A 27018-nucleotide genomic window follows, 5' to 3' on the forward strand; every position below is an offset into this window, starting at 1 on the left:
TTTCCTAACTTTGAATCATTGAATCAAATTTCATAGTATACACATAAGGTTAACAGGTTGAAAAATGCTCTGAATGTGAACTACAAATTAGAGTTTTGTATGAGTACTTATAATCATGTGTATTTAATAGAAAATGTATAACCTAAAATATGTAACTTCTAACAGGAAAATCAAACAATTTTATTCTGAATGAATCTAAGTTTCTGTTTTAAACAAATCAGCACTTTGGCAAACACTTAGGCCTTGGGGCGGAACTGATGGAGAATGTTGTAAACCATGAATGCTGTGCTTGGTTGAATTAAAGCACCAGTCATTCAACCTCTTACGTAATGAGTGATTGTAGTACAAACACATTTTACATGAAGTTAAGTATCCTGAAGTATTTTGCTTTCAATAGGAAATTCTTTAAAACACTTTGAAAAGAACAACATTAAAGAAAATGTAAAAGCTAGATTGAATAAAAATTTTTATCCCCTCTGTAGTAGGCAGAATTCTAGGATGGCCCACAAGATTTCTTATCTCTGATGAATATGCCCTATATAATCCCCTCCCCTAGAGTGTGGGTAGGGCCTGTGCATGTGATGAACTGCCACTCCCAAGATGAAGTTACCCTTTATGGCAAAGGCCAGGAGATTTTTAGGTGTAGATGTGATTAAGATCCCTAATAATTCGACTGAATTAAAAGGGAGTTACAAAAGAGTGCCCAAAGGTAGGAGACAAGTAGAAACTGTAGATGTGTTCTGTTAGCCTTAAAGCAAACTGCCATGTTGTGGGAAGGGTCACCTACCAGCAAACCCCAGGCTGGCTGAGGGGAGGGCCTCAGTCCCACAACCTCAAGAACTGAATTCTGCCAACAACGAGGTTAACTTGGAAAAGGACCCCAGCTCCAGGTGAGATCACAGCCTGGCCAACATCACTATAATCTCGAGACCCTGAGAAAAGGATCCACTTACATAATGCCTAGGCTCCTGACCCATGGGAACGGAGATAATAAAGGTTTATGGTCATCAGATGCTAACTTTGTGGTAATTTGTTAGGCAGCAATAGAAATTGATACGGCTAGTAGGAAGTAAAGAGAATGGGAATAGATAACAAGGAGCAGCCATGACCCCTAGGGCTGAGAGCACCCAAGGAAGAGCTCTACTTTCTCCCAAACCCCACACCCTGGGCTGAGATCCGGACCTCGTGGGAGGGCACCGGGGCTCCCTGAAGAGCAGGGAAGTGGCAGTGAGGCTGCACTGGAGGGGCTCAGCTGAAAACCTGCTGGCTAGGACAGGAGTCCTCAAACTACAGCCTGGCCCACCACCTGTTTTTACATAGTCCGGGAGGTAAGAATGGTTTTGCATTTTTAAATGTTTGAAAAGAATGTTCCCTGGTATGTGCAAGTTACATGACACAAAAATGTCAGTGTCTATTAGCAAAGTTCTGTTGGAGCACAGCTGCGCTCATTTATTGTGTGTGGCTGTTTTGCGCTACAGCGAGAAGAGTAGTGTCAGACCCTATGGCTGGCGCAACCTAAAATACTCATCCCGGTCCTTTACGGAATGAGCTTGTGACCCTTGCTGTAGGGTGCTGGGGAAAAGCTGTTCATGAGGAGGTGTCCTCCCAGACACCAAAGGCCCTCCATAAAGCTGCCTTCTATAACTTGGGTGTGGGAGCAGGTACTCGGGGAAGCTGCTGACTACCGTCCCCTGCAGGAGCAGCCGTGTGCTGGAGAAGCCCTGAGGGCTGTGCACTGGGGAAATAGCAGGTGTTGCAAGGGGAGCGAACTACCCTTTCTTCTTGCACGGTCTGTCCTGCGCTCTCCTCTGACAAAGCTTCAGGTGCATTTTTACAGAGCAGGCGAAAAGAGTGAATTTGCAGGTAAGAGGCAATAAATCGATAAGGACACGTTCTTCAACTCCATGCCCTCAAGTTTCTGTCCTATCTCTTCTGAAGACAACACTGACCTACTAATTGACAAATGGCCCTTTTTCCCCAGTGTTTAATCATGTGATCTCTCCACAGCTTATCATGATGACTCTCCCATTTCCTACCCCAGTATGTTGTTTACAGATTTTCTTCTTTGGCATAACTGGCATTAGTCTCCCATGATTGTTTCCCTCTTCCACTGACTCTGAAACACTGATGTTCTCAGGATTTAGCCTTATTACTATTTTCTACTACTGTGGATATAGTATTACTAAAAACTGTGCCTTTTCTTCTGTTAATCTGCCTTCTGTCAGTTTAATTCACATACTCCCAGGAACTGAACCTAAGAGGGTAGAGGAAAGTTTGTCCTCTACAAATAAAACACTTCTGTAGATACAACATAATTTCATAACTCTTTTCCGTCATCCTAAAACATGCCCCCAAACTCCTCTAAAAATTCCCACTGGGTGCCTGGGTGGCTCAGTTGGTTAAGCGACTGCCTTCGGCTCAGGTCATGATCCTGGAGTCCCTGGATCAAGTCCCGCATCGGGCTCCCTGCTCGGCAGGGAGTCTGCTTCTCCCTCTCCCACTCCTCGTTTGTGTTCCCTCTCTCGCTGTGTCTTTCTCTGTCAAATAAATAAATAAAATCTTTAAAAAAAAAAAAAATTCCCACTGACCTCCCTAACAAACTACCATTCCTTTGTCCTTTCTTATCAAACTTTTAATTTTTTTAAATTTTAATTCCAGTATAGTTCACATACAGTGTTATATTAGTTTCAGGTGTACTATAATTCTGTACATTACTCTGCTCACCACAATAAATGTACTCTTTATTTTTATGTAATCTCCACACCGAACGTGGGGCTCAAACTCACAACTCTGAGATCAAGAGCCACACACTCTTCCGACTGAGCCAGCCAGGTGTCCCATTTCTTGTGTTTTTTATTTTAGCCATTCTGACAGGTGTGAGATGATATCTGATTGTTTTGATTTGCATTTATCTGATGATAAGTGATGTTGAGTATCATTTCCTATGTCTGTTGGCCATTTGTATGTCTTCTTTGGAGAAATAAATGTCTGTTCATGTCTTCTGCCCACTTTTAAATTGGATTGTTTGGTTTTCTGGTGTTGAGTTATGTAAGTTCTCTATATATTTTGGATACTAACCCTTTATTGGATATCATTTGCAAATATCTTCTCCTATTCAGTAGGCTGTCTTTTAGTTTTGTTGATAGTTTCCTTTGCTGTGCAGAAGCTTTTTATTTTGAGGTATAGTCCCAACAGTTTATTTTTGCTTTTGTTTACCTTGCCTGAGGAGACACTTCTAGAAAAATGTTATTACAGCTGATGTCGGAGAAATTACTGCTTGTGTTCTCTTCTGGAATTTTTATGGTTTCAGGTCTCATATTTAGGTTCTTAATCCATCTTGAGTTATTTTTGTGTATAGTGTAAGAAATTGGTCCAGTTTCATTCTTTTGCATATAGCTGTCCAATTTTCCCAATACCATTTGTTGAAGAGACTGTCTTTTTCTCATTGGATATTCTTGCCTCCTTTGTCGAAGATTGACTATATAATTATGGGTTTATTTCTGGACTTTCTATTCTGTTCTACAGATCTGTGTGTATTTTTGTGCTAGTACCATACTGTTTTGATTACTATAGCTTTGTAGTATAACTTGAAATCTGGAATTGTGATACCTCCAGCTTTGTTTTTCTTTTTCAAGATTGCTTTGGCTATTCAGGGTTTTTTGTGGTTATATACAAATTTTAGGATTGTTTATTGTAGTTCTGTGAAAAATGATGTTGGTATTTTGTTAGGGATTGCATTAAATCTGTAGATTGCTTTGGGTAGTATGGACATTTTAACAATATTTGTTCTTCCAATCCATGAACATGGAATATCCTTCCATTTGTGTTATCTTGAATTTCTTTCATCAGTGTTTGATAGCTTTTTTTTTTAAAGATTTTATTTATTTATTTGAGAGAGAGAATGAGAGACAGAGAGCACGAGAGGGAAGAGGGTCAGAGGAAGAAGCAGACCCCCCGCCGAGCAGGGAGCCCGATGTGGGACTCGATCCCGGGACTCCAGGATCATGACCTGAGCTGAAGGCAGTCGCTTAACCAACTGAGCCACCCAGGCACCCCTGATAGCTTTTTTAAAAAAAGGTTTTATTTACTTATTTATTTGAGAGAGAAGGAGAGAGAGTGAGGGAGCAAGCACGAGCAGGAGGGGCAGAGGGAGACAGAGAATCTCGAGCAGACTCTATGCTGAGTGGTGTCCAAAAAGGAGCTCAATCTCATGACCCTGAGATCATGACCTGAGCTGAAACCAAGGGTCAGACACTTAACCAACTGAACCACCCAGGTGCCCCCATTCCTTGATAGTTTTTAAAGTACGGGTCTTTCACCTCTTTGGTTAGGTTTATTTCTAAGTATTTTATTATTTTTGGTGTAATTATAAATGGGATTGGTTTCTTAATTTCTCTTTCTGCTGCTTTATTATTAGTACATAGAAATGCAATGGATTTATGTACATTGATTTTGTATCCTGCAACCTTACTGAATTAATTTATCAGTTCTAGTAGTTATTTTTGGTGGGGTCTTTAGGGTTTTCTGTATGTAGTATTATGCCATCTGCAAATAGTGAAAGTTTTATTTCTTCCTTACCAATTTTGATGCCTTTTATTCCTTTTTCTTGTCCAGTTGCTGTGGCTGGGACTTCTAGTGAGGGAATAAAAGTGGTGACAGTGGACATCCTTGTCTTGTTCCTGACCTTAGGGGAAAAGCTCTCAGTTTTTCACCATTGAGTATGATGTTAGCTATGGGTTTTTTCATATGTGGCCTTTATTGTGTTGAGGTATTTCCCTCTAAGCCTACTTTGTTGAGGGTTTGTATCATGGAATGGATGTTGTACTTTGTCAAACATTTTATCACGCATCTATTCCAATGATCACATGGTTCTTACCCTTTCTCTTATTGATGTGATATATCATGTTGAATGATTTGCAAATATTGAACCACTCTTGCATCCCAAGAATAAATCCACTTGATCATAGTGAATGATTTTTTTTTGAAGATTTTATTTATTTATTTATTTTCCAGAGAGAGAGAGAGAGCGAGCACAAGCAGGGTGAGTGGCAGGCAGAGGGAGGGAGCCTGATGTGGTGCTCGATCCCAGGACCCTGGGTTCATGACCTGAGCCAAAGGCAGATGCTTAAGTGAGCCACCCAGGTGTCCTGAATGAATTTTTAAAATGTATTGTTGCATTCTGTTTGCTAGTATTTTGTTGAGGATTTTTTGCATCTATGTTCATCAGAGATACTGGCCTCTAGTTCTCTTTTTTGTAGTGCCTTTATCTGGTTTTGGTTTCTGGGTAATGCTGGCCTCATAGACTGTATTTGGAAGTTTTCCTTCCTCTTCTACTTTTTGGAATAGTTTGAGAAGAATAGGTATTAACTCTTTAAATGTTTTGTAGAATTCACCTGTGAAACTGTATGGTTCTGGACTTTTATTTGTTGGGAGAGTTGTTTTGTTTTGTTTTGTTTTTTAATGTAGGCTCCACAACCAGTGTAAAGCTTTAATTCAAACCCTGAGATCAAGAGTCACATGCTCTGCTCACTGAGCCAGCCAGGTGCCCAAGTTGGGAGTTTTTGATTACTGATTCAATTTCATTGCTGGTAATCAGTCTGTCCAAATTTTCTATCTCGTCCTGATTCAGTCTGGGGAGGTTATATATTTCTAGGAATTTATCTATTTCTTTTAGGTTGTCCAATTTGCTGGCATATAATTTTTCATAATATTCTCTCATAATCCTTTGTATTTCTGTGGTGTCAGTTATTTCTCCTCTCTCATTTCTGATTTTGTTTGAGTTATCTTTCTTTTTCTGATGAGTCTGGCTAATGGTTTATCAATTTTGTTGATCTTTTCATAGAACTAGCTCTTGGTTTCATTAATCCGTTCTATTGTTTTTTTCAGTTTCCATTTCATTTATTTCTGCTCTAATCTTTATTATTTCCTCCCTTCTCCTGGTTTTAGGTTTTGTTTGTTCTTTTTTTTTTTTTCTAGCTCCACTAGGTGTAAGGTTAGGTTGTTTGAGATTTTTTTTGCTTCTTGTGATAGGCTTGTATTGCTATAAATATCCCTCTTAGACATCTTTGGCTGCATCCTAAAGATTTTGTACCATTGTGTTTTCATTTCTATTTGTCTCTATGTATTTTTTGGTTTCCTCTTTGATTTCTCGATTTCATTGTTTAGTAGTATGTTATTTACCCTCCTTGTATTTGTCCTCTTTCCAGATTTTTTCCTTGTGGTTGATTCCTAGTTTCATGGTATTGTGGTCAGAAAAGATGCATGGGGGGCACCTGGGTGGCTCAGTTGGTTAAGCAGCTGCCTTTGGATCTTAGGAGCCTGGGATTGAGCCCCACATCGGGCTCCCTGCTCAGCGAGGACTCTGCTTCTCCCTCTGCCCCTCATCCCACTCATGCTCTCTCTCTCTCTCTCTCAAATAAATAAAATCTTAAAGATGCATGGTATGACTTCAATCTTCTTGAATTTGTTGAGTTTGTTTTGTGGCCTAATATTTGATCTACTTTGGAAAATGTTCCATGTTCACTTAAAAAGAATATGTATTCTGCTGTTTTAGGATGGAATGTTCTGAATATATCTGTTAAATCCATCTGGTCCAATGTGTCATTCAAATCCACTGTTTCCTTGTTGATTTTCGTGTGAATGATCAGTCCATTGATGTAAGTGGGGTGTTAAGGTCCACTACTATTGTATTACTATCAATTACTTCCTTTATGTTTGTTACTAGACTATTAAGTACTTTATGTATTTGGGTAATCCCATGTTGGGTGCATAAATGTGTATAATTTTTATATCTTCTTGGATTGTTCTGTTTATGATTATATAATGTCCTTCTTTGTCCCTTGTTGTAGTCTTTGTTTTAAAGTCTATTTTGTCCAGTATAAGTATTGCTACCCTGGCTTTCTTTTCACTTCTATTTGCATAACAAACGCATCTCCCTCCCTTCACTTTCAATCTGCATGTGTCTAGATTTCCGATGAGTCCGTTGGAGGCAGCATATACATAGGCCTTACTTTTTTTAAAAAGATTTTATTTTTTGGGATGCATGGGTGGCTCAGTCAGTTAAGCGTCTGCCTTCGGCTCAGGTCATGATCCTGGGATCCTAGAATCAGTCCTGCATCAGGTTCCTTGCTCAGCTGTTTACAAAAGATTACAAAATATAAAGATTTTGTTTATTTTATTTTATTTTATTTATTTATTTATTTTTAAAAGATTTTATTTATTTATTTGAGAGAGAGAATGAGAGACAGCACGAGAGGGAAGAGGATCAGAGGGAGAAGCAGACCCCCCGCTAAGCAGGGAGTCTGATGCGGAACTCGATCCAGGGACTCCAGGATCACGACCTGAGCCGAAGGCAGTCGCTTAACCAACTGAGCCACCCAGGCGCCCTGATTTTGTTTATTTTATAGAGAGAGATGGAGAGACATGCAGGAGGTGGGGGTGGGGAAGGGGCAGAGGGAGAGAAGGAGAGAATCCCGAGCAGACTCTGCACTGAGCATGGAACCTAACACTGGGCTTGATCCCATGACTCGGAGACCATGACCCAAGCAGAAATCAAGAGTCAGACACTTAACCGACTGAGCTACCCAGATGCTCCAAGATTACAAAATATTTTCAAAGCTATTACCTCCTTTAATCCTTACATCAACCCTGGAGGTAGATATTATTATTACCATGCTGCCTCCCTCTGAACTATTTAGAATGTGAACTAGGAAAGGGGAGAGATGAGATGACACTCAAAGCCAAGTTATATAGAAGCAGTTATTGTGAGCCATAGTTCATTCATTTACATTTTCTGCACACCCAATAGGTGCCAGGCCTTATGGTATACATGATGTGGGAAACAAAGGCAGAGGGAAACGGAGATAAAATTAAACGTCCTTATAACCTGCAGTCCATTGACAGATGCTTGAGATAGACAGATTATAACATTCCTCCAGGATCCTGAGTCTTCTTTAGCATATGAAAAGCCTTTGGGAACTTCCCTTCTCTTTACTCCCTTCAGCCCAGAGGTATATAATCAGTTGCCCCCCACAATCCCTCTTTCTGCCCACGGGTCCTGTCCCGTGCTTTCATAAAACCACCTTTTTGCACCAAAGACATCTCAAGAATTCTTTCTTGGCTGTCAGCTCCAGACCCCACCAACACACCAACATTTAAAAAAATGACATCACACAGATGGTTAAGCATACAGAATCTGGAGCAAGACAGAACTCTAGCTCTACCACTTACTACCAACTCTGTAAGCTTGGGCAAGTTCTTCACATCTCCAAGTTTCAATTTCTTCATTGTCGAATAAGAATAACAATAGTACCTAATACCAAGAGTTTTGAAAATTAAAATAGTAAACACATGTAAAACAAAGGAAAACACCTGACAGTCCATGAATGCTGATGAACAGTAGCCATTATAATTAACTATAAACACCCATTGGTGTCCTCTCCAAGCGCTTAGTCCAAGAGGTGAACAGGTATCTCTAAAACAATGCAGCGAATATTGTTATAATATGAATATGAATAAGGTGGTACTCCAGAAGATAATGCAACTAATTATACCTGTGGAAACTGGGCAGGTTTGACTGAGGAGACATTTGGGCCTGGAAGACAGAATGATAACTAGCAGTTTGCTAGACAAAGAGCAGGAAAGGGCCATTCCAGAAGAGGGCCAAGTTTGTGTTGGAGCCACAAGTGTTGAAAGGGAAGGGGAATTTATTTTAATTATAATTATTATCTTTCAGTAAGCTCTCGGCCCAGCATGGGGCTTGAACTCAGGACCAGAGATCAATAGTCTTATGCTCTATGGACTGAGCCAGCCAGGTGCCAGGGAAGGGGAATTTACTGGCCCAGATCCCAGAGCTGCAGTGAGAGGCTAGAAGTACTGCAGGCTGCGGGAGCTCTAAGTCTGTTGCAAAGTAGTCTGCAGTTGGATGATCCACTTCCTCTGCTTCCCAAGGTATTTGAATTTTAACTTGCAGGCCAGTGGTTTCAGAACTGAGCTGATTGTCAGGACTACCCAAGGAGGTTTTTAAAAACATCCCAACACCCCACCCTCAGAAATTCCAAGCCTTTATATGTGGGTGGGGCCCAGGAATACCTTTGAAAAGCCCCCCAGGGTAATTCTGCAGCTGAGTCCAGGTTGCGGCTGCTTCCATGGGTTAAGGTTGAGCTTAACAGGAGCGCACAATACTATTCCTAAGGCAGCTAACTGCAGGACACATCCTGACCTGCAGGTTTTTGCTCAATATTAAAAAAAAATTTCATCCTACCTTTGTTTTTCACCTGAACAGTTATCTTCTAACAGTTTACTTACTATACATTTACTTACTGTATCATCTGAATTCATTCACTAGAATGCAAACTGACATTACTAGTGATCCTCAGATTCTAGAAGAGGCTGGCACATAGAAGGCCATATAAATGTTTTTGAATGTGGGCTCCTGGGTGGCTCATTCGTTAAGCATCTGCCTTCGGCTCAGGTCGTGATCCCCGCGTCCTAGGATGGAGGCCCACATCAGGCTCCCTGCTCTGCCGGAGGCCTGAGTCTTCCTCTCCCACTCGCCCTGCTTGTGTTCCCTCTCTCTCTGTCAAATAAATAAACAAAATCTTTAAAAAAAAATGTTTTTGAATGAGTCAGAGTGGAGGAAACGAGAATGTGGCTAGTATAGAGCAATAAGGAGGTTATGGAAAAACCTATAATCTTGATGTTGGCAGTTGGTTAAAAAGGAAAAGGAAAGGCTGTTAGGGAGAGAGGGGTGCAGTTTTATTTTTTTAATTCCAGTATTAACGTACAGTGTTATGTTACTTACAGGGGTACAATATAGTGATTCAACGATTGTATACATTACTCAGTGCTCAGAGAGGAGGTGAAGTTTTAAAAAAAAATGTAGTGATGGGGAAAAAGGCTGGTTTTTCCTTGTTCTCGAGGTTCTTTCTGATTTCACTCTCATGCTTCCGAGTACTAAACCCAAAACCGCCAGAGCGGCCCACCTGGCCGCCTTCCCTAACTACCTCTCCACCCGGATTCCACCCGAGCACTGCAGAAACACCTGGACCTGAAATCTTTTAAGGATGGCCGCCTGCCAGGGTCGGCGCGCGACCTAGGTTTACGCGTGCGCAGTAGACAGAATTACCAGCGTGCGCGGGAAGCTGGGCCGCGTCCGCCTATGATTGGCTGCCGAGGCGGACTCCCACCCACCGAAACGCAGCGGTGGTTGTGATTGGGTGTCTCAGCAAAGGCCGGACGCCGCACGGGAGGGAGGGAAGGGAGGCGGGAAACAGCTTAGGGGGTGCGGGGTCGCGCAGTTCCTTCTGGCAGGCGGGGAAGAGGTTCCGAAATGGCGGTGCAGCCGAAGGAAACGCTGCAGCTGGAGAGCGCGGCCGAGGTCGGCTTCGTGCGCTTCTTCCAGGCCATGCCGGAGAAGCCGACCACCACGGTGCGCCTCTTCGACCGGGGCGACTTCTACACGGCGCACCACGAGGACGCGCTGCTGGCTGCCCGAGAAGTGTTCAAGACCCAGGGGGTAGTCAAGTACATAGGGCCGGCAGGTGAGGGCCGGGACGGCGTGGGCTCCCCTCAGGCCGCGGGTGGCGAGCGGGCTCTCGGGCGAGGAGGCACGGGGGCGGGGACGTCGGTGCCTCCCAGGGATGGCGCTTTCGCCGGCCGCTGCCTGGCCAAGTGGGGCGCCATCCGCCCCTGCCCTGCCCCCGGCCTGAGTGTGTCCCTCTGCAGCGGCCCCAGACCTGAACTAACAACGGACACGGAGGGAGCGTCCACTCTGGCAGGCGTTTTAATACACTGTTCTTTTTAATTGCACAGCAGTCGCGTGGGTGTCTGCCCGCGGCCCCGCCTTGGCCCTGCAGATCTCCCCCGCAAACTCCGGTCCGGGAGTGAGATTTAAAATAGGGGGTTTGGGAGACCATTTCATGTCACCAATGTGGTTTTGCCCACACTCCACTTAACACCTCTGGTTCAATGTGGGGATCTGGAACGGGTGCTGTTAGACCTCGGACTTGGAGCCAGATTTCTTGGATTCACGTCGCGGCGCCTCCACTTAATAGCTGTGTGACTTTGGGCTACTCACGTATGTCTTTGCCTCAGCTCGGCATTGCGTGCCCTCCGTAATCCGACCCCATCTCCCCCGCATCATCTCTCCCTGTAAGGCTACAAACTTCTCACCCTATGTGAGCTAGATGTTCTGTGTTGATTGCTTTACTGCCCGGCATCGTTGTGATGATGGAAAGAGCATTCTGGGGGGAGTGAGGAGTCGTGGGTTCTAGTCCTGCCTTTGACACATGCAGGTGGAATGTTAATATTTCATTCATCAGACAAAAATTTGTTGAGTGCTGCTGTGTCAGGGTTATGGACACTGGGAAAGACCGTGTCCCTGCCTTCACAGAGCTCACTCTAGTGGAGAGCAAGGCAGAAATAATCAATAATTGAAGGTGAAGAACTGTGGAGGTGTGCACCATAGCAAGTTGTTGAAGAGGCATAGAAACAGGAATGGCAACAATTGGAGACCACAGAAGAAGCATTGGATGAGAAGCTAAATTCCACTTGAGTCTTGAAGGACTAGACGTTTGCTGGGGAGAGGGCCTGAAAGGGGGCAGATTGGTGTCTCTGGAGCAGAGAACCTGGAGGAGGGTAGCCCAGGTGGGTGGGGTCAGAGGATGAAAGACTTTTTGTTGTTGTTGTACTGAGTTGAAATTTTATGCTGTAGGCCCAGAGGTTGGATGACAAGGTGGAGTGGTGTGTTGGATGTTTGGCTGTAAGATGGGGGATGGGTTAGAAGGGGCAAGAGGAGAGAGATTAGGATCAGTGAAGACCAGCCAGAAATAGTGAGGGATGGCTTCATAGTTGATGATGGTCTAAGTTCCTTTCCAGTTTTAAACTTATTCAAGGCTAGTGCACTTAGCTCTCCTATTTTTGTATTATGCAGTTTAGAATAACTTAAGTATTTAAAATGATGTAAAAAGTTATAAACGTCCTTGTATGTTTGTGTAAATTGAATCACTGATTTTTCTAAGCACCTGTTAATGATTCTAATGCTTTTATTTTTCTAATTTAGATTATGAAAGGAATAATGGATGCTAAGCATTACACCCATTTATTGGGAAGGAAATTTAGTATGAATATCCAGAATCTTCTATACTGGAGTATAGACTTTTAAAAAACAAAAATTTTCCTTTCATTGCTCTTGAAGGTTAAAATGTAGGTGTTTACTGGGCACATTTCTAAGAATAATCTAGACAGTCACCTCCTATTCATGTTGAGAATAGTGTTAAAGGTGAATTTAACTTTTCAGAGATTAGCAAGTAAATGTGAGTTATTCCTAAGCATGCAGTTCTTAGGTTAGACGTTTATGCCAAACACACATTTTAGGTAGAAGATTGTCCTAATATGTGTTTGGGTAGGATAATAACAGTAAAAATTTTTTTTTTTTTTAAGATTTTATTTATTCATTTGAGAGAGAGAGAGCACAAGCAGGGGGAGAAGCAGAGGGAGAGGGAGAAGCAGACTCCCCTGCTGAGCTGGGAGCCCCACATGGGGCTGGATCCCAGGACCTGGAGATCATGACTTGAGCCGAAGGCAGACACTTAACCATCTGAGCCACCCAGTTGCCCTGGATAATAACAGTTATAAAAAGATTGATCATTTGTTACTAGAAATTGGCTGAAATAAATGAAAGAAGGAGGGACTCAAAAATGTCCCGGGGATTCCCAAAGTGGGTGTCTTGAAGTTTTCACTGTGCAAGGTGCAGTGTAACTGAGCATCTTTTTAAATAATGTAAGGCTGCCAATACTTGTTTCTTGGGAGGAATTTTCCTTCATTTTATTATTATACCATTTAGATAAAGGGTTAACAAAACCTTTTCCTGTGCTTCTCTATTCCACCTGGAAACCGTGATCAAGTTAAGAAGGTTAGTTACATTTCTAGACAGCATTGCTTATTGCAGAAATGACCCTAGATTGGTAAATTATATCTGGACTGTAGCGCCTGATAAACTATAAATACCTGATGAGGATCCCATGCACTTGCACTTGAGGCAAATCTAGGAGCCTATGACCTTTCCAACATTCTTTAGCATTCAGACTTGTCTCTGACTATAGAAAGCAGAAATTGTTAGAACTCCCTCAATTTCCTGTCCTCAAACCTATACTTTTTTTTTAAATATAACTGGTTTGTTGAGGTATTATTCACATACAATATGATTCACACATTTATTTATTTTTGATTCACACATATAAAGTATACATTTCAGTGTTTTGTTTTATAATTCAGGGGTTTTTAGTATATTCACAAAGTTAAGCAACCATCATCACAGTACATCTTTTTTTTTTAAGATTTTATTTATTTGAGAGAGAGAATGAGCGAGAGAGAGCATGAGAGAGGGGGGAGGGTCAGAGGGAGAAGCAGACTCCCTCCTCAGCAGGGAGCCTGATGTGGGACTCGATCCCGGGACTCTAGGATCATGACCTGAGCCACCAGGCACCCCATTTTTTTTTTTTTAAAGTAGGCTCCATGCCCGGTGTGGAGCCCAACATGGGGCTTGAACTCAACGACCCTGAGATCAAGACCTGAGCTGAGATAAGATTTGGACACTCAACTGAGCCACCCAAATGCCCCACCACAGTGCATCTTATTTATTTTTATTTATTTTTTTAAGTAATCTCTATACCCAACATGGGGCTCGACCTCGACCCTGAGATCAAGAGTTGGATGGATGCTCTACTGACTGAGCCAGCCAGGTGCCCCCACAGTAAATTTTTAAAACATTTTTGTCCCCAAAAGAAACCGTGTACCCATTAGCAGTCACACACACACGCACACACACACACACACACACACCCCAGTTCTCCCAATGCTAGGCAACCACTAACTTGCCATCTCTCTAGATTTGCTTATTCTGGACATTTCATAAAAATGGAATCATAAGGGCTCCTGGGTGGCTCAGTTTGTTAAGCATCTGCCTTCGGCTCAGGTCATGATCCCAGGGTCTTGGGATCGAGTGCCACATTGGGCTCCCTGCTCAGCGGGAAGTATGCTTCTCCCTCTACCTCTGCCCCTCCCCCTGCTCATGCGTGCATGCGTGCGCTCTCTCAAATAAATAAAAATTAAAAAAAAAATGGAATCATAAAATATGTGGTCTTTCATGACTGGCTTCTTTCACTTTTCAAGATTTATCTCTGCTATCAGTACTTTATTCCTTTTTATTGCCAAATAATATTCTACTGTATGGATATACCATATCTTGGTTTTATCCATTTTCCAGTTCACAGACGTTTGGGTTATTTCCTGAACCTATACTTTTTAATTTCATCTGTACCCATTCTTTCCTCCCTATTGTGCCAGTGAAGAGATGAGCCTTTTGCTTTGGTCTGGATCCCAATCCCGTCTTCTCAGAGGTAGCTTTCTGTTTCCTCTATCTGGCTTATTCTATTCGCATTTAGACTTAATCTTTTTAGCTACTTTTAATCTTCAACTTCTAGTGCTCACAGTGTTATAAAAAGCCCTGTGAGATGGGTTAGTACCTAGCTCCAATTTATAAATAAGGAATGTGAGTCACTGAAAAAGAAAGTTACTTAGTTTGTGCATCTTTTGTTGTCAAAACTCAACTTAGAAAGCATCTCCCTTTGGAAGCCTTTGTTGATTCCCATGTTAAGACTGCCTGGTTAGCTGCCCTGCCCCTCTTAGGTATTCCCTGCTCTTGGATCTTCTCCTTACCTTAGACACAGCATTTATTCTACCTATTGCCTGTCTATCCCAATAGACTGAAAGCTCTTAGAGGGCAGGGTCTGTGTTTTAACTAATGTCTGCCTCTGAACCCTAGCCCCTGGGACAACGTCCACATGTAGCAGGCACATGGTAATTGTCAGGTGAATGATGTTGGGGTCTCCACATTATTCTTGAAGAGAAAAATCTTGTATGAACCTGAGGCTATTCCTTCTGCTGTACCCCAGGTGGAGGCTGGGTAGCTTTCTGTTCCTGTTGCCCTTATTTCACACCAGGAGGTCAGTTTTACTTCCTAGCTGGTTAGACAAAGCCTACAATGCCAGTCTCTTCACCAGCAACACAGAGTAGCTATACTTTAGGTGCTTGTCAGTAAATAAGACTTAATGCACTGCCACCCAGTATGTCCCAGAAACTCCTTTGAGAGAAATAGTATCTTTGGAGGATAACCTTGGCAGCTGGGCAGCCTGATTGTACATTAGCGATGGAGATAGGGGAGGCCATGGAGGGAGGGGAATCACCTCATTTGTCTCTTCACCCCACCCACTCTTAAGAAATCACCACTGTTATGAATCTGTGTTCCTGTTGTTGAAAGCGTCAGTATTAAAGAGACCAGATTGCTCTGGATTCTTCTATCTAGAACCAGGTGGATAACATTGATGTGCAAAGTAGTTGGGTATAAGAGGGAGTGGTGGGCCTTGTGGATCTGAGAGTGCTTGTTCATCCTGTGATGGCATTCAATTTCAGGTACTTTAAAAACCCTGTGCTGGCAAGACAGTTCTCCAGGCACATCCTACTGGTTTAATGACTTAAGAGCTATTTCAGAATTTTGCCAGACTAATGTTTTTTTTTCCCTCTCAGATTTGTTTTTGCTGAGTTGGACTTTACATTTTGCCTTTTAATTTAAAGGATGATATGAAAAACAGTGGGGTTGTTTTTTTTTTTTTTTTAAAGATTTATTTGACAGAGAGAGAGAGAGCGAGAGAAGGAACACAAGCAGGGGGAGCGGGAGAGGGAGAAGCAGGCCTCCCGCGGAGCAGGGAGCCCGATGCGGGGCTCGATCCCAGGACCCTGGGGTCATGACCTGAGCGGAAGGCAGACGCTTAACGGCTGAGCCACCCAGGCGCCCTGTTTTCTTTTTTTAAAGATTTTATTTATTTATTTGATGGAGAGAGACACAGCGAGAGAGGGAACACAAGCAGGGGGAGTGGAAAAGGGAGAAGCAAATTTCACAGAGCAGGGAGCCCGATGCGGGGCTCGATCCCAGGACCCTGGGATCATGACCTGAGCCGAAGGTAGACGCTTAACGACTGAGCCACCCAGGTGCCCCTGAGAAACAGTGTTTTTGAACTCTTGTGTTTACTGGAAGTTGCTGGTAATACAGTGGTGTTTATCAGTGCCTTTAGGAGAAATTCTTCTCTGATTTTGTATTAACTCTAGTGTGCTGCTTTTCCTTTCCTTTTCTTTTTCTTTTCTTTTTTTTTTTAAAGATTTTATTTGTTAGACCCCGCCCTAGCAGGGGTAAGGGGCAGAGGGAGAGAGAGAATCTAAAGTGGACTCCACACAGAACCCAGCTTGGGGCTCGATCTCACAACCATGAGATCATGGCCTCAGCCAAAACCAAGAGTTGGAAACTTAACTGACTGAGCCAGCCAGGTGCCTCTGCTGCTTTTCTTGAGCAAGTTTTTTTTCCCTTCATTTTTATTTTTATGACGTCTTTATAATGAATAATGTTACTCATGTCGAATTCAACTGGATGGATTGGTAGGGTGACTGGTCATTCTGATTTGCTTGGGACCAAGGGGGCTCCTGGAACATTGGACTTTGAGTATTAAAACTAAAAGAGGCTCGGGCAAAATGGGATGAGTGCTAGGCAAAACCAGGAAATTATTTATTAATTATTTTTAAAGATTTTATTTATTTGACAGAGGGAGAGAGCACAAGCAGGGGGAGCGGCAGGCAGAGGAGAAGCAGGCTTCCCGCCGAGCAGGGAGCCTGATGTGGGGCTTGATCCCAGGACCCCGGGATCATGACCCGAGCCGAAAGTAGACGCGTAACCTACTGACCACCCAGGCGCCCCCAAACCAGGAAATAATTTAGATAGGGCCGACCATTCCACTCAGGTTCTGATCCCGAGTGAGTGTTAGTTGGGAGATAAAAGTCTGTTGCAGGCTGGAGGCCTTCGGTCTCGCACATGCTTCTGAGAATGTGAGTACAGGCCTTGTTGAATGGGATTCTAGAGTAAACATAATTTTCATATAACTTGCTTTCTAAATGCAAGCTAAAAAAATAAAAAAAAGCTAAAAAAAAATGCAAGCTAAAGAAACAGCAGTCTATTAAAGTTTTTAAGAAAATGACTGTTAAACATACTGAGTTGAAAACTGGTGGCCTACATAGTATTTTGCTCTAAGTTTGAACTGATTGCCTGTATTTTAAAGATTGGGAGATTTCAGGGAAAAAATTCATATTTTGAGCTGCTTCTGAAAAATCTGCACAGTTGAAAACTTGGGGTGTAAATATCCCTGCAGTTCAGCAATGGGTTTGGAGCTGAGTGGCTGCTCTCTCTGACATAGTCTAGATTCCTCCTTTACCCTGATGTGCTTTCCTTCTTTTGTCATTGTTTCCACCACTTCATATGGTCTCTTTTGAAGCCACTTGTCATGTCAGCTCTGTTGTTGCTCTTCTTTTGGCTTCCTTTGTTTGTTTGGTACCTGCCTGGTCCCTGTAGATATTTGTTTGCCAGTCCTGGGTGAGGTAATGAGGAATGTTCTAGGGAAGAACCTTAGGCAAGAATTGAGCCCTTTTTCAGGGTGTCTGACAGTGGGAATTCTTGCTAGTACTTGTAACTAATGAAAGGGATATTGGAAGTCTCAGCTGTCCTTCGCTGTACAAAACAATTGCCTTATGTCATTTAATTAATCTTTATGCTTGCTTATGTTTGATATGTGTACTTGGCATGATCTGTTATTAAATTTAGGTTACAGGAGCACCTGGGTGACTCAGTCGTTAAACGTCTGCCTTAGGCTCAGGTTATGATCCCGGGTTTCAGGAATCGAGCCCTGCATTGGGCTCCTTGCTTTGCGGGAAGCCTGCTTCTCCCTCTCCCACTCCCACTCCCCCTGCTTGTGTTCCCTCTCTCACTGTGTCTCTTTCTGTCAAATAAATAAATAAAATCTTTTAAAAAATTCAGGTTACATCTTTTTTATTTTTTTTTTCAAAGATTTATTTATTTGACAGAGAGCACGTGAGCACTCACACAGGTAGACCAAGCAGCAGGCAGAGGGAGGGGGAGAAGCAGACTCCCTGCTGATCAGGGAGCCCGATGTGGGACTCAATCACAGGACCCTGGAATCATGACCTGAGCCAAAGGCAGATGCTTAACCACCTGAGCCACCCAGACGCCCCTTAGGTTAAATCTTTAATAAGATCCAGAATTGTCAGCATAATCTACAAGTATCACCTTTATTTTTATTTATTTTAAAATATTTATTAGAGAACAAGCGAGAGCACAAGCAGGGGGAGAGGGAGAAGCAGGCTCTCCCCGCTGAGCAGAGAGCCCAATGTGGGGCTGGATCCCAGGACCCTGGGATCATGACCGGAACTGAAGGCAGCTACTTAATTGACTGAGCCACCCAGGAACCCCCAAGTATTACCTTTAAATGAATAATTGGTATTACCTCTCCTGTATGAAAACTGAGTTTTTATTCCATTTGGTGGTATGGGTGATTTTATTAATTTTGTAGGAAATTGATAATTGCAAATCAAAACTAAGGTGGGACACTTCCCTATCTAATAAGAGTTCTTGACCTTGGCACTATTGATATTTTGGACTGAATAATTTGTTGTTGTAAGGGGCTATCCTGTGCATGTTTAACAGCAACTCTGCCTCACCATTAGATTCCATTAGTACTCCCCTTTCCTCCGTCCCCCAGTTGTGACAACCCAAATGTTCCCAGACATTGGCAAATGTCTGCTAGAGAAGCAAGATTGTTCCCAGTTGAGTAGTGATCTAAGATAAAGACCAGGAAGTTTTAAAACTCTTGTTGATTGGATAGGGGAAATAGATGCACTCATACTTATGGATGATAGTATTAATTGCCACAGCCAACCAAGGAGAATAGTCTGGCAATATTTATCAAAATTACTCATATTCTTTGATAATTTCCAGTTTTGGGGCTTTATCTTACAGATGTACTCACATGTTTGGAGAGTGAAGCATGTACAAGATTATTTATGCAGCATTGTAATAGCAGAGACTGGAAACAACCTATATGTCCATCAGTAAGACTAAATTATAGAACATCCTCAGAGTCATTGGAATGTTTGCAGCTGTAAACAGAAAGGAGCTGATTGTACTGATGAACAACCTCCAGAATATATTAAAATTAAAAAAAGCCAAGATATAGAACAGTGTTTGTAGTATGCACTTACTGATATAAGAGAGGAACAAAGTAATGCTTGTGTGCACAGCTTGTGTTTGGGAATATATTTTATAAACTTGATAGCACTTGGCTGGTGAATTGGATGTGTAGGCTATTGGTGAAAGGGAAGTCTCCTTTGCTGTACTTTTTTGAACCTTTGAATTTTGATCTGTGTTGCCTAGAATATTTTGCAGTGAATAATGACTAATTCATTTTTATGGATTTTTTGGAAAAAGTTTAATTCCGTACAAGTACTAATATAGTTACAAGACTTTTATTCAGACTTCTGAGAAACTAATTATAAGAAAGGACAAGTAAGTTTAGCTATATATGTATATATTCATTCTTTTATCTTTGTAACTTCTTAATTTTTTATTTTGATGTGTAGGTTCCACAGAAGGGGGCCGAGTGGGGTGCTACATCTATTCACCTTTTTATACCCTTCAACTGGGACGAGTAATAAGTTCTTGATAAATAGTTTATTGAAGGAATGAATTACTGAGAGAAGAATTTAGCTTCAGGGGAGCCATTGTTTTGAGTACTTGAACACTTACTACTTTAAATCCTCAAATCTGTAACATGTATTTTTAATATTTTTCTTTAGGAACAAAGACTCTGGAAAGTGTTGTGCTTAGTAAAATGAATTTTGAATCTTTTGTAAAAGATCTTCTTCTAGTTCGACAGTATAGAGTTGAAGTTTATAAGAATAGAGCTGGAAATAAGGCCTCAAAGGAGAATGATTGGTATTTGGCATTTAAGGTAATTATCTTCCTCTTTAATTTGGTTATGATTTTTAAGAGTAGAAAAAATAATGATGTGGGGGAATTCTATTGTGTGTTTTAATATTTTAACCAGGTTGTGATAATAAAATGTTTTGAGAAATAAATATTCTTTAGCATGTGGTTTTTAAAATCACAGTTTAATAGCAATTTAGAAATTCAGTAAATCCTTATTATGAAAATGTGAGCTTAGTCAGTATCCCTGAAACCTAAATAAAACAGACTTCATATAAAATTGAATACCAGCATTAAACAAAGATTTGATTTTACTGTTTTTAAAGTAGTATCACACAGATTTACTGTATCCCGAATATCTCATTTATACACATTTGTTTTTTAAGATTAAAAAAAAATTTTTTTTGAAGATTTTATTTCTTTATTTGCAAGAGAGAGACAGCATGAGTGGGAGGGGCAGAGGGAGAGGGAGAGAGAGAATCTCAAGCAGACTCCACGTTGAGCGTGGAGCCAGACGTGGGGCTCTATCCCAGTACCCTTAGATCATGACCTAGTCAAGAGTCAGACGCTTAACAGACTGAGCCACCCAGGCACCCTATTTTTATTTTATTTTTAAAGGTTTATTTATTTGAGGGGCGCCTGGGTGGCTCAGTCAGTTAAGCTTCTGCCTTCAGCTCAGGACATGATCCCAGGGTCCTGGGATCGAGCCCCACGTTGGGCTCCTGCTTGTGCTTTCTCCCTATCCCTTTCTCTCTCTCTCTCTCTCTCTCTCAAATAAAATCTTTAAAAAAAAAAAAGATTTTTTTATTTGAGAAAGAGCTCGAGAGCAAGTTAGGGGAGGGACAGACGGAGAGATTTTCAAGCAGACTCCCCACTGAGCAGGAGCCCCAAGGCCAGCTCAATCTCATAACCTTGAGATCATGACCTGAGCAGAAATCAAGAGTCTGGCACTTAACCGGCTAAGCCACCCAGGCACCCCCCCTTTTTTATTCTCAAATTTTTTTTATTTTTTAAACTTTATTAATTTTTTTAAAGATTTTATTTATTTATTTGAGAGAGAGAGAATGAGAGACAGAGAGCATGAGAGGGAGGAGGGTCAGAGGGAGAAGCAGACTCCCTGCCGAGCAGGGAGCCCAATGCAGGACTCGATCCAGGGACTCCAGGATCATGACCTGAGCCGAAGGCAGTCACCCAACCAACTGAGCCACCCAGGCGCCCCTAAACTTTATGAATTTAAAATAATCTCTGCACCCAGCGTGGGGCTTGAATTTACAATCGAGTCACGTGCCAGCCAGGCGCCCCTCATTTGTACACATTTGTAATGTGTTTGTATCTTTGTATGTCCTTTCTCTTCCATTAACTTTATAATTTTTTATAAGTCAGGGACTTTAATAGTGATCATATTTCTTGGTGTCCCTAGAAAGGCTCATTGACATGAATGCTTCTATGCCTTCATGGACATACTAGTGCTATTTTGTTTTGTATAATGATACCTTCATAGTTAGTCTGTAAGGTCCTGTGTTTGATGTTCAAATGCAGTGCCTGCAGAGTAGGTTCCCAGTAGTAGGTTCCCAATAATACTGGAATAAATTAATGGTTAGAATGTAGTTGGGGAGGCGAGATTTATTCTCGAAAGGGAGTAAATGTGTGATAAGGGAGACAGTGCTCTGGGCTTATAGTCAGCATATGTTCTTTTCTCAGCTGTCCCTCTGGGTGTCCTTGGCAAATTTCCCAACCTTCTCTTGGATCTGTTTCTCCATAAACAGTAAAATTAGAAGTTTTTTTTTTTTTTTATGTTTTCCAATTTGAAAGTCCTTTGATTTTTTTTTTTTTTTTCTTGTGAGGTTTAATAGAATACTTAAACATTTGATCTTGGTACTACCCCAAATATAATTTTTATTTCTTTTTTAAGATTTATTTATTTATTTGTCAGAGAAAGAACGCAACAGGGGGAACAGCAGGCAGATGGAGAAAAAGGCACCCTGCTGAGCAGGGAGCCCGATGCAGGACTCGTTCCCAGGACCCTGGGACCATGACCGGAGCTGAAGGCAAATGTTTAACCAACTGAGTCACCCAGGCATCCCCAAATATAATCTTCTTCAATCTTTGTTCCATAGTGTGTCCTTCTCCCCCTGCCCACCTTTGTAAATGTGGACATTTACTGAAGATTATATCTGGGTGGGAGAATTTAGCATTTAACATTATAGTTTCCTGGGGATTTTCATTGGTGTTTCCCTGAGAATGGTGGGGCTTTTATTTAGAGTTTTAGCCTATGTCTTTAAAGATTTTAGTAGAAAATTGAGGGTACCACAAAGTGATGTTTTCTATCTCATTCTTCACAGAACTCAGTAACACCAAAATGTGGAATCCTAAGTTTAAGAGATTACCTTGATTATCAGCCCATCACACCTCACTCTGACATATCAGAATCCTTCAAGATGAATTCTCCTTAACCCCTACCTTTTAGGTTGGGGAAATTTTTTCAAATATTTATTTTTATCAGATTAAAAAGGTGGTATCTTCATCCTGACATGTTAAGTTCAGATCTAAAACTGCAAAAACTGATTTATCATTACATTTTTTAGCCTATTGATTCTATGATAAAGTTTAGTGATATTTAAAATAGTTGATCTCTATGATTGGTTTTTTTCTCATGTATACCATTTAGTTCACAGGTTACCAGTCTTAATCATTTTCAAGCACCCTCAAGAACCCAATTTTATTAGCTACTTGTTCCCTTTTGAGAGTTTTTTAAAGGTGTGCTTCATAATCTGTGCAAATCCAAAGTATATATGTAAAAGTATGATGTTTACATTTGCAATTGAATCTGCTTTTAAAATTTGAGTGCGAGATAATGCTTTTTCCATTTCAGTAAAAAAAAATTTTTTAAAGGGTGCCTGGCTGGCTCAGTTGGTAGAGCATGCAACTCTTCATCTCAGGATCATGAGTTCAAGCGTTGGGCATGGAGCCTACTTTAAGAAAAAATAATAAAATAAAAAATTTTAAAAAGATTTTAAGTAATTTTTACACCCAACATGGGGCTCAGACTCACAACCCTGAGATCAAGAGTCCCATACTCTTATGACTGAGCCAACCAGGTGCCCCCCTCCATTTCATTTTTGATCCAGATTTTAATCAACAATCCATAGTTATAAGATATTTAGAATCATGTTATAAAAAATAAATGATTGTCATGATTATGACGCTAAACATCTTCAGGAACTATTGAACTGTTGATGGCTGTTGGTTGCTTAAGATTGGCTGTCACCATGGTCATTTGGACAATTTGTGACTACCTCCTGTTTCATAGCGTGGGCCGTCAGTTGCCCCCCCAAAATGCCATATGCTACCAGCATATTTCAGCTTCTGATCAGGTTGAAATATGTAGTGTCACCCACTGACCTGACACAAGTTCAGCCAAAAGCAAAGAAACTTGAACCTTTAGTTGACTTGTGTAGTCTTAGAAGATTAGTCTTAGAGATTTCTAATCTTTTTGAAATATTGAAAATAGGTCAAGGACCCTGTATTTGGAAATCACTGATATAGAACAATCTCTGCCTTTTACAGATAAATATATTGATAGAGAATTGACTTTCCAAGGTCAGCATTTTTAGCTAATTTTACTGGTCTCCTGTGTGGTATAGTCAGTGAAAATACTGGTATGTGCAACTAATAGGTAGATATTTTCACAGGATATAGAAATTTAAGCATACCACTGATAGGATTATCACTTTGGACACCTTAATGATTATGTGTATAAATCCAGTGCCAAATTTCAAATTGAAAATCTCTTTTGATACGTTTATTTTTAGATATGACCAAGTGTCCTGAAAATAATTGGAAAAATAGGGAGGATACTTTATAGAAAATGAGGTAATAATAATTGGAATATATTGTTATAAGCAGTTTTTTGTAAGAGAAAATTTTGTTAATAAAATTGGTCAGGGTTGGGTAATGCTTGTTTACTAGTAAAATTTTAAAGTACAGTCAACAGTTCTTAAAATTTTTCTTTATCTTTGTTAAGGCTTCTCCAGGTAATCTTTCTCAGTTTGAAGACATTCTCTTTGGTAACAATGATATGTCAGCTTCCATTGGTGTCGTGGGTGTTAAAATATCTACAGTTGATGGCCAAAGACAGGTCGGAGTTGGGTATGTTGACTCCATACAGCGGAAGCTAGGACTTTGTGAGTTCCCCGACAATGATCAGTTCTCCAATTTGGAGGCTCTGCTGATTCAGATTGGACCAAAGGAATGTGTTTTGCCAGGAGGAGAGACTGCTGGAGACATGGGAAAACTGAGGCAGGTAAGGGAATCAAGTTAGTGATGGAGGAAAATCTAAGCCTAGGAAAGACTAACATGATAGACACTGTTTTATTTAAAAAAAACAACAAAAACTTCAAAAGTCCATTTTTTGTATCTAAATACAGTAACGTATTTTCAGGAAAATCTTGATGTTCATCTTTCACAGGAACTTTGTATCTTTTTTTTCCCTTTTTTTTTTTTTAAAGATTTTATTTATTTGACAGAGAGAGACACAGTGAGAGAGGGAACACAAGCAGTGGGAGAGGGAGAAGCAGGCTTCCCGTGGAGCAGGGATCCCAATCCGGGGCTCAATCCCAGGACCCGATGATCATGACCTGAGCTGAAGGCAGACGTTTAACGACTGAGCCACCCAGGCGCCTCCTTTTTTTTCCCGAAAAAGATTATATTTATTTATTTGACAGAGAGGGAGAGCAGGAACACAAGCAGGGGGAGTGGGAGAGGGAGAAGCAGGCTTCCTGCGGAGCAGGGAGCCCAATGTGGGGCTCAATCCCAGGACCCTGGGATCATGACCTGAGCCAAAGGCAGATGCCTAATGACTGAGGCACCCAGGCGCCCCAGGAACTTTGTATCTTTAAGAGGACGTTAGAACAGGCTGTTTCTTGTTGAAGACTTGTTCTGCTTCAGATCATTTCCCCCTCTCCTTCCTTCCTTCCTAAAAAAGTAACAGAATATCATCTTCAGGGGATCACAACTGATAAAAAGTAATGCTTTCACAGTTGGGGTGGGGGGAGGTTATTCAGGTCCATTAAAAAACCACCAATTTATTACTGTATTTAGCATGGGTTTATCAAATAAATAAGATGTAGGTCTTCAGGGTTATTTTTTGATAGTTCAGTGGGACGTTTAACCTCTTATTTTACCGAGTCTTTTTAAAAAATTCTGATTATACTGATTGTGTATGTGTGTGCTTTATTTAGGTATTTAAGCGATGTTGTATCCCCTAAGGATTCTTTTCTTTTTGTGGGCCTCAAATGCCATACAGACTGCTTGGGAAAGAACAAATCTATGATGGGCATTGTTAGCATAGATAGTATCTAAGCAACATTCTACAGGTATTATTATTCTGTTAAGAGTTTTTACTATTGGGACTATTTTTTGAAAGCTTTATGTGAACTTAATTTTAAATTTTCATGGAAACTTAGCTTATAGATTTTAAAAATACTTGTTTATATGTTACCAATGTCTTGCACATTATATAAAAATTTAATGTGGGTTAATAATTGGTTAAGCTGTTGCTACTGTATTTGTGGTATAGTTTTTTCTCATTTCTTTTTTAAATCCTTTTCTTGAAGTAATTTAAATTATTCCTTGTAAAATAGGTTATTCAGAGAGGAGGAATTCTGATCACAGAAAGAAAAAGAGCTGACTTTTTTACAAAAGATATTTATCAGGACCTCAACCGGTTGTTGAAAGGCAAAAAGGGAGAGCAGGTGAATAGTGCTGTCTTGCCAGAAATGGAGAATCAGGTATGTGGATTACAATGCAAATTTACTCTTAAATTGCGATCATGACTTGTAGAAGGCTGCTTGATTCATCTCTGTGAAGTTCTAAACTGTGGATCACTGATACTAATTAAGTTTATCTTTACTATGATGAAGCTTGTGAAAAATTTAAGGAAATGACTAGAAAAATTGAAACATAACCTTAAATATAATTACATTATATTTATGCAACATATATCCTTAGGGCAAGAAGAGTTTTATTGATTTCACAGGAAAGAGCCCGATTACTGTCATTTAAGTGGATGAGATAGCGTAGTGGTTGTAGGGGGAAAAAAGACCTAGCACAGCATTACAATGTAGAAGTTGTGGGTTCCTTAATAAATTACTTCACCTTTATGAGAGGCAGTTTCATTTTTTGTTAAATAATTTTTTTTTAAGACTTTGCAGTTCTTAAAAAATAAATATTTTATTTACTTATTTGTCAGAGAAAGTGCACAAGCAGGGGGAGGTGCAGGCAGAGGGAGAAGCAGGCTCCCCACTGAGTAAGGAGCCCGATGTGGGGCTCCATCCCAGGACCCTGGGATCATGACCTGAGCGAAAGGCAGATGCTTAACCCACTGAGCCACCTAGGCCACCCAGACATCCCTAGATCATAAATCTTAAAGGATTGTTGTGAAGAGTAGGAAGTAATAAGGGTGAAAGTATATATAGTACGTGTAGTGCATAATAAATACTACATTTTTTTTTTTTATTAAGATTTTATTTATTTATTTGACAGAGACCAGCGCGAGAGGGAACACAAGCAGGGGGAGGGGGAGAGGAAGAAGCAGGCTCCCCGTGGAGCAGGGAGCCCAATGTGGAGTTAGATCCCAGGACCCTGGGATCGTGACCTGAGCCGAAGGCAGACGCTTAATGACTGAGCCACCCAGGCGCCCCTAAATACTACATTTTAACAGTTTGGCTAAAAAATTGGCACTGGTTATGTATGTTTCGTGGTAGAAATGAATATGGAAACAATGTAATTTTTTATGGGATTTTCACTGGTTGAAGTGTTTCTTTGTTCAAATCTTTGAGGTGAGTATGGCTTGAGATGTATTTTTAAATATTTAAAAAATATTGGAAGCTCTTGATATTTGTGGGTCACTGATAAGGAAAATGAAAAATTCTATTGTATACTTAAGCAAGACAGAACAAACTTTATAACTTAGAATTCTCAGAGTAGATTTAGAACTTTATAACTTAGAATTCTCAGAGTAGATTTCAAACTAGAATGAACTGGGACTGTTATGATTATCATGATTTTGTGGTGATTGCCTGTCACGTAATAGTTTGATTCTTTTTTTTTTTTTTAAGGATTTTATTTATTTATTTGAC

The 27018-nt window shown here is 40.9% G+C and overlaps 1 protein-coding gene across 1 annotated transcript in view; it reads left to right on the top strand.

The window, feature by feature from the left end:
- Positions 1-10271: 10271 nt before the first annotated feature.
- MSH2 (mutS homolog 2) overlaps positions 10272-27018 on the top strand; it is an 80052-nt gene continuing 63305 nt past the window's right edge. The window contains exons 1-4 of the mRNA XM_081833516.1: positions 10272-10541; positions 19750-19904; positions 23904-24182; positions 25522-25668. Coding sequence (XP_081689642.1) covers positions 10331-10541; positions 19750-19904; positions 23904-24182; positions 25522-25668 — 792 coding nt within the window. The 5' untranslated portion in view covers positions 10272-10330. The remainder of the gene's footprint in view (positions 10542-19749; positions 19905-23903; positions 24183-25521; positions 25669-27018) is intronic.

Source organism: Leptonychotes weddellii, chromosome 10 (genome assembly GCF_054177405.1).
Source record: "Leptonychotes weddellii isolate Sample4059 chromosome 10, ASM5417740v2, whole genome shotgun sequence".
Taxonomy (NCBI): domain Eukaryota; kingdom Metazoa; phylum Chordata; class Mammalia; order Carnivora; family Phocidae; genus Leptonychotes; species Leptonychotes weddellii.